The sequence below is a fragment of the Xyrauchen texanus genome, chromosome 7, assembly GCF_025860055.1.
Source record: "Xyrauchen texanus isolate HMW12.3.18 chromosome 7, RBS_HiC_50CHRs, whole genome shotgun sequence".
Lineage (NCBI taxonomy): Eukaryota > Metazoa > Chordata > Actinopteri > Cypriniformes > Catostomidae > Xyrauchen > Xyrauchen texanus.
The window spans coordinates 33,540,644-33,549,237 of record NC_068282.1 but is presented as its reverse complement, the minus strand read 5'-3'; the positions used below and the strand labels follow the sequence as shown (position 1 = coordinate 33,549,237).

General features: G+C 42.2%; 1 protein-coding gene across 1 annotated transcript; it reads right to left on the bottom strand.

Moving 5' to 3' along the window:
- Nucleotides 1-215: 215 nt before the first annotated feature.
- Nucleotides 216-1,544, bottom strand: LOC127646104 (paraneoplastic antigen Ma1 homolog). The gene has a single exon (XM_052129559.1). The coding sequence runs from the start codon at nucleotides 1,542-1,544 to the stop codon at nucleotides 216-218; it is 1,329 nt and encodes a 442-aa protein (XP_051985519.1).
- Between the last annotated feature and the right edge of the window lie 7,050 nt (nucleotides 1,545-8,594).

Sequence of the window (8,594 nt, the reverse complement as noted above, 5' to 3'; positions counted from 1 at the left end):
CACAGGTAAATGTTTCAGGTAAGTTTGATAGAAACTGCGATAAAGAATTGTCACCTGGGAACCACTGTCCAACAAGGCCTTAGCATAAACCCCTTCAATTTGCACAGGTACTTCCCAAGAAGGCCCCACCAGTCCCACAGGAAGACCATGAACATCTGTGCGCGTTGAAGAAAAAGAATCGGAACGGGTGGCAGCCGGAGCGCTGGGCCATTCCTTCACAGAGCTCCGTTGAAGTTTCCCGCCAACCTGCTTCGTCTAATCAGTTTCTGGTTCACTTTACGCAGATCCTCTATCCCTTGACATTCCCTTCTTGTGTGGCCATCTTCTCCACACTTGTAACAGAAAATCCCTGCCCGGGAAATGACATCGGAGCCTTTAGTTGTAGCCGCAGTGGAACACCCTGATGCCTTAGCAGTTCCCACACAAGGGATCTGTGTAGTGACATCGCCTACAGGTAGAGACGTGACATTTTTCAATAACTTCCCTACCTGAGTGGTCAAGTCCTTTACCTCTCTTTTCAAAATCTCGACTTCATCCAAGGCAGACCCCATCGGCACAGCCACAGCAGGTTTAGAATTTACAACAGGCTTAGCACTAACGCGTGTGCTTATCCAATTTTCCTCCTCTCGGACCTCACGCAAAAGCTGAGAAAACCCAGGTGGATCACGTAAACTGTACATCATTCTAAGCCTCAGCGCTACGGTATCAGATGTTAGTGCACCTTTAACAACCTGTTCCATACGTTTCCGATTCAGGTCTTCCACTTTTATACCCCCTTTCAAGAAGAGACGATGGAGGATCTTGTCCAGCCGATACAAGTAGCTTGAGAGCTTTTCACCAGGCTCTTGGTAAGTACAGCTGAACTTCACAGTAAGATTTGTCTCACTTTCTGTACTCCCATAAGCAGTATCTAACACCTTTAGATAGTCTGTGGCTGCGGCCTCTGAACTACCCATTTTCACAAAACGGACTATGTCAGCTGCAGGCCCCCTCAAACTTTCCACAATCCGTTGCTTTTTGGTGGACTCAGCACACTGCCATTCGCTAAACATCTGTGTGGCTTGTTCCATCCAGGAGTCATAATCGTCCTCTCCTGAGGGAACAGGTTGTAGACCAGAAAACACCCGTAGTTTGCGATAACTCAAAGACTCAACAGGCGCCTGAGTACATTTTTCCACCAACCTGTCGAGAGCGTGTACTAAATTTGCATTTACATTAGTAGGTTGGTCAATGCTAATCAGGGGCCTCACATCATCTAGCGACTTACCCTCCTGATTCAGCCAACTCATTAACTTCTCCTGAAACTCACTGCCCTTTTCAGTCAGCTCAGGGGCCATATCACCTGCAGGAACATGTACCCCCCATGGCCCCACAACTCCAGGAATACCTACTTCTAGTGGAACCGTGTTAACATCAATCTCCAAGCTGGTTTCCACCAACAAGAACATCTGCAAACCAGTGGTATCCCCACGACGGCCCCGTAATTTAGGGCAACCAAACACTTTCACTGAGTTTAGCACTTCTGAAATAATATCCTCAGTCATATCAATTGGCACATTGTGAAGAATGACACATTTGTTAGGATCGAGCTTAACCTGGCGGCTCCACTCACCAGCCTTAGACAGGTCCATAGTTTACCTGAAGAGGAAACAAATTATTCACCACAGGGAAAAGAGGATCCCAGCGGTGCCTCCAAAATGTAACCCTCCCCAGCCGGGTACACTCGTACAATACTATTAAAGGAGCCCTGGTATCCCAGCAGTAGTAACGTGTAAAGTCTGGTCCTTCCCCTGAAGAATGGATAGATAGCTACAAGAATAATTTGTTATAACGCGCGGTGCCTCCAATTAATAAACCTATATTCTCAGGTAGTTGAGAATAAAAAAAAACAGGTTGACGACCACAGGAACGGTATAATAAACCATGAGGTTTATTTAATAATCCCCAAAACAAACAACAATAACAAAAAAAAAACAAAATAAAGAAAATAAACTAATGGTAAGAATATGAAACTACAGAATAATTCACTTACACAGTGATGGAATCTTGAATAGTTTAGGGAAACCCACAATGCAATATAAGGTTACCCCATTTAAATAGTGCCACACTCTAAGTGACCCAAACTAAGTAGTCTACTTCAGTGACTTAAAATAGTCAGACCCCAAAAAAACTGTTTCCTCAAATACAAGCAAATTACTCTTATTAATATCAATCTATACTTATATGAATATAATGACTCTTGAAATGTACTCCTTTAAAACAAAAATAACAAAATAATTAAAATGTCCTTAAATATAATCAAATGACTCTTAAATTGACTCAGTTGTAATCAAATGACTCTTAAATGACTCAGTAATAATCAAATGACTCTTAAATGACTCTTAAATGACTCTTAAATGACTCAGTAATAATCAAATGACTCTTAAATGACTCTTAAAGGATTCGTTTCCCTAAACCGAGTCTTTGATAATCAGTTCCCTCATTACAAATCTTGTTCACATGAGTCAAACAGATATGAAACACTCAATACCTCAACAATAAATGTGAGAACCCGCAAACTTAGTCTCTAAACCAGGGCATTTGAAATTGCCATGAACTGTTGGTGCACTTTTCCTCCAAACGATTTGAGATTCAACAGATCTCAGTCTCACTGTACTCACGCATCTGCATGCACGTCCGTGTAATGTGCGAAGGCAGTCCAAAGTCCCGAATAATTGTCTTCAAACCGAAACAAACAAAAATCAGAATGGAGCAATCTCAAATCAACGATGCTCGATGAATCAGTCATCCGTAAGGCCATCCAATTTCCACCATGAGCCCCGAACGAGTCCTCCGCTCTTCGTCGAAATTTCGCTACGAAACTGGTAAGCAACTCAGTTTGAACAGCCCAGAGAGATATCAGATTCGGTCCAAATTAATGTTCGTCCAACAAAAAAAATGATCACGCACTCCTCTCCCCTTCTCCGATCTTCGTCTCCCCGTTTTTTTCTTCCGGTCGATCCACTCCTCCTCTTTTTTTCCGTAGCACCTCCTCTCATTGGCCAAGAGCAGACGCATACCATTTCTACATATTTTCTTACCAAACTTAAACAGGCACACTTGTTACAAAGCTTACATTAAAAAACTTTTAAACAAACATTTTATTTTTTATAAAACAAATATTAAAATAAATAAATAATACTAATATAAAACTCACAATTTTCCCAGTGTATATTTTCTTTATAGCCCTGAATTTTCAAAAAGGCTACACATCTCTTGTGTCTGAGCTTTTAGAGGCCATTTGCAAATGCGCAGCGCACACTAACGATAACAGTTCAGTCTCAACAGGAAACGCACGAGCAGATGTGGCAGCGGTGGAGACAAAAGAGACTACGTGTGCTTTGATATCTGACAATAATCTCAACATTTCTTCTTGTTTACAGAGCATGCAAACTTTTTCCACAGGCAAGGAGAAAAACCGGTGGAAGGGAGCTGGCTGTAGTTTTAAGGAGAATGTGTGGATGAGCTGTGAAAACACTTCTTTCCTCATTATGGAAAGTTGATACACAGGTTACACCATGTATCAAAAGCGGGGATGGTTTACATGGGGTTTCACGATATTTGCTGAACATTTTTGCAAAAGATGTGTCATTTGTAACACACATAACGTGGCAAGAGGGATAAAAACACCTATAGTATCTGAACCACCATCAGGGGGGCCTTTTGAGTATCTGATGATGGATTTCATCGAGTTAACCCCTTGTGGGAAACAGAAATACTGCCTGGTGATGGTTGACATGTGGTGCAAATGGGTTGAGGCCTTCCCAACCTCGAAACAAGACTCGGCAGCAGTAGCGAAAGCTCTTTTATCCGAGATTGTTCCGAGATGGGGAATTCCATGGAAAATCAGCTCAGACAATGGGACACACTTTGTCAATGAAGCAATAAAGCAGGTGGGTCAGTTTTTGGGAATTGACATGAGAACACACTGTAGTTACCACGCCACCAGTGGAGGCGCTGTTGAGAGGGAGAATCAAACGATCAAGAACAAATTGGCTAAGTGCTGTGAGGAAAACTGGGCTCACATGGGTTAAAGCACTCCCAATTGTGTTGATGTACACCAGAATGAGAAAAAGAGTCAAAACAAATTTAAGTCCATTTGAAATACTTTTTGGTAGACCCCATTCATGGGAATAGAGGGGGGTAGACAGAGGCTGCCATCAACAGATCTGTGTGAGAATGACATGTTGAATTATTGCAAAGAAATGTCTTCTCTGTTGTCCAATGGTTGAAAGCTGCTCAGGGGAAGGTTGCTGAAACCTTCCTGCATAAGATCAGGCCTGGCGATTTCGTTGTGATTCGTGAACTGAGGAGAAAGAGCTGGTAGGCAAAAAGGTGGCTGGGACCATTCCAAGTGCTACTGACGACACACACAGCAGTGAAGGTCGCAGAGAGAGCTACGTGGGTTCATGCCAACCATTGCAGGAAAGTTCCGCCCACATTGCAGGAGAATCAGCAACAGGATGAGATTGTTCTGAGTGAATGTCAATAAACCCAGAGGTCAAGTTTGAACACCAAGCACCACTATCAGTGGAAGAGCAAGGCCAACCACAGAGAATAACACGGCCTGTGTGCAGAGTGGACCCCATCATGTGGTCACAAGCAGTAATCATCGTGAAAAGGTAAGAACTGAAAATAATTCAAGGAATATTAACAACAGACCCCTGCATTCTAGCTTTGTGTGTTTAAGAGGAGCCAGATACAAGAAGAAGTGAGGAGACTGGAAGAGGCAGGCAGCCCTAGTTGTGGAAACAGCATCCGGCTGGGCACCGTTAATCAGCAAAACAGATAAGACTCTGAGTGCTTCAAAGACTGAACTCCTTCACACATTCTGGTCACACAGCTGCAGTACTGATCTAGCAAATGGAATAAATGGAGCGTCCGAGACCGTGGCACCCATTCAGAGTGCCGGGAATGTGTGGTCTGGGTAAGAGTATGTGCATAATGACTTTGCTTGCAGTGACAATTTGTATGATAATTCTGCACCTTACCGAGGGCCTGAGAGTGTTATCAACAGAAAACCACACCAACTGGACTGAGACAACTGCGCCAAACAATACCATCTGACGTGTCAAGAGAAGCGCATTTATGTTCGTGGAGCCAACGCGTGGCCTGGAAGGAGAAATCATCACGATTGAGGAAGGAACAAATGTGACTTTCAACTGCAACCCGTTTCAAAAGAACTGTCTGAACTGTGAGGGACGCAGCGAAGAGTATGCACCTTTCTATGTCTGCAGGGATCCATGCAAGTGGGGCAACGTGAAAGCGTACTACTACCACTACAAGAAGGGGAACGACGAAAGATTCAAACAACAAAAAAGAGTACAAACGAACCACAGACTCAGCAGCAACAGGGATGGAATGCGAGTAGAGCTGAACAAGTAAGAATTTCTGATCAAGGCAGATACTACTGCGGACTGGATAAAGAAGGAACTGACTGATATGAGACGATTGACATTATTGTAGTTGAAGCAGCTCCAACAACGATGACAAAACCTTTTGAGGCACCTGAGCTTGAACAAGAGACAGAGGAAGAGATGGCTTGGATGGGAAACGGAGACACGAGAAAAGGTCAAGCGAATCCTGAAGTGCAGAAGGCCATGATAAGTTGTCAAGGGAACAAGGCCTGTGCTCTGGCAATGCTGCAAAATGAAGAACTGGAGATATCAACGAGCTGCTGGCTTTGTCTGCAAATGTCTCATGCTTGGGAAGCTGTCCCACTGACTGTAGCGACAGCAAAAGAAACAAAGTGTCTGATTCGACAGCAAATGACTGATGTACTCAAAGCTGTGATTGATCTGGAGAAAGGAAAGACACCAACAAAGCGACCTGCGGACGACTGCGACCACGTGTAGCAATATAACCACACTGCTATAGCTATTCCACCTCTGAGAGTGATGGCGACACAGGGTGACGTGTGCATTTGTCTGAACAATGCGAGACGGTTTAAAGCAGGATGGTCTGACTGCAGGGTCAGAATCAACGTGAAGGACAGAACAGCGGACAACTGTACAGCCGTCATCAACGACAAAAAAGTCAACTTCACATGCTCATTAAGCAAGCCACATAAAACTTCACCTGTGGGTGAAAGAAATGGTCAGGGTGTTGTTATCCAGCTTTGATGAATGTGGGTACATCTGTGTATTTGCCAAACAAGGCACCTGGGGTGGTCATTGTTTTTAGGGGTGGGTACAACGGTAACAATTAATAAGATAAATGGGCTAGCATGGACAGTATTAGCAATAGCTAATAGCACAGAAAAGCTTTGACAATGATAAATGATGAAATGAAACAGTTAAGAGATGCGGTCATTCAAAACAGGTTGGTTCTTGATATGTTAACTGCAGAGAAAGGGGGAGTTTGCAAAATGTTGGGAATGTCTTGTTTCAATATTCCAGATTACAGTGACAACATCACGAATGTAATTGAACACATGAGAAAAGCCGTACAGGAGCCAGAACATTAAAACTGTGTTACCAATTGCGGTGATAGGACTGTTGATATTGTTATGTTTACCATGCATTATAACGTGTGTTTCCAGCTCAGTACAGAGACTGGTTAAAGCAGGGATGTCTGTTCAAATGGTAAAAGTGACAGTCTATCCAGAGGATGATGAACACAAATATGATGATACAAGTAGCGAGAGCTACTGTGAAATGTGTTAAAATGAGGTATGTCTTTTCTTTCTGAGAATGTTTTGATATGTAAAGAGGGTTATAACCAGCTGTCATCCGTGTTACGAGATGACGTACAAGGAGAGGGTTTGGAATGAGGGATTTTGTTATACTTTTATTCTTTGTATTTTTATAGCCTGCTGACATAACCAAAATGGTGATTGATGTGATTGATTTGGTGATTGATGTGGTGATTGATGTGTTTTTCCTACTTAATCTGTACACTATTTCTTGTTTATACTGAGGTGACTGAGGGTCTGATTTTATGTCAGAAGTGCAGTAACAGTGTTTACTCATTTAGCCCGGCTTCAGATAAAGTCTTTACTTGCTTGCTAATACTTAAGGGGACTATCCCCACAAAAAAACAGCCTAAGCTTTTTATTTTTTCCAAATGTTATTTCACAAATGTTTAAGAGAGTGATCATTTATGCGAAAATCAGAGAAGAAGAGTGTGTGATGATATGACTTAAAATTTGTTTTACTGTTTATTATTGTGATTGAGTAATCTGAATGATAAAAAGTGGGGAATTGTTGTAGAAATTTTGATACTCATTGATCAGTGATAGTCATTGCAAGGGAATGCCCCCGTGTCTGAGGAATGCAGAGGGGGAGGATCTGCTTCTGTGAGAGACCTTGGGGAAGAGGTATAAAAAAACAAGTCAGCCCTCCCCTTTAAAAGACTGTTTGACTGTTTCGGAGTGTCTCTTACGCAGTGATAATGGTTGGTTAATAATTTTTTGCCACAACATTATCTTCTCCCCACACGAGAATGTCATCCATTACATTTACTATTCCATCCATTCCTTCCAGATGCTGAAACAAGCACCTTTGAAACACTTCTGGAGCCGACAAAATGCCAAACGGAAGTCTTGTAAAACTGTACCTCCCTAAAGGTACAAAGTTTAGAACTGTCATCATCCAGGTGAATCTGCCAAAATCCTTGGTTAGCATCTACCACTGAAAATATCTTGGCTCTCTGCATTTCTGCAACAAATTCCTCAATTGATTTGAGAGGGTTCCCTTTTTATTGCTTTGTTCAGATCTTGAGGGTCTATGCAGATCCTAATCTTCTTTATGGGTTTTACAATTGTCACCATGCTGTTTACCCATTCAGTAGGTTCAGGTTGTTTTTTGATGACACACATTTTTCAATTAGTTTTAGTTATTTTTCAACATCTTCTTTCAGGGCTATTGGTACTTTCCTTCGAGGATGAATCACTGGCATGACTTCAGGATTTATCTGAATATGAAGGACTCCAGGAAGACAACCCAGTCCTGTGAATAAATCCTCAAATTGACTCTTTTTATTAAACCCAAGGTTCTACACGATTCTCTTCCCAGAATTGCACATGCATTTTGCTCTATGACTTGAAATTCCAGAGCGTAATACTTGTCTTTGTATTGGCATTCAAGGCATTGCTGACCCAATGGCGACATCTTATGGCCTGAATACATTACCAGTGTGCATCGTGACTTACACATCTCATTTTTGTCAAGCTTCACAGCATCCAGATCATTAAGAGATATGACATTACAATCTACTCCTGTGTCTAGATTTACAACCTGTGTTTGTTATTTTCCTTGAGAGTTTCAGTCCATGGTTCCTGTCGTGTACAGCTCAGTCTCTTTCATCTCAATGGTTCCAAGGAACATTTCCTCACCACGTAATCCTGTGTGATCAATTCCATGTATTTTACGTTGTTTTTCTGTTTGCGTAAGACTCATATATTTTTTTGCAAAATGGTTCTTTTTGTGACAGACTTAACATATTTTTCAGTATGCAGGGCCAGAGGCATTTCCAGTATTGAAGGACATCCGGGGCTTAGCCAAGACCATATTATTTTCACACTAGCAACCACTTCTCTGTAGTCCAAAGCTGGT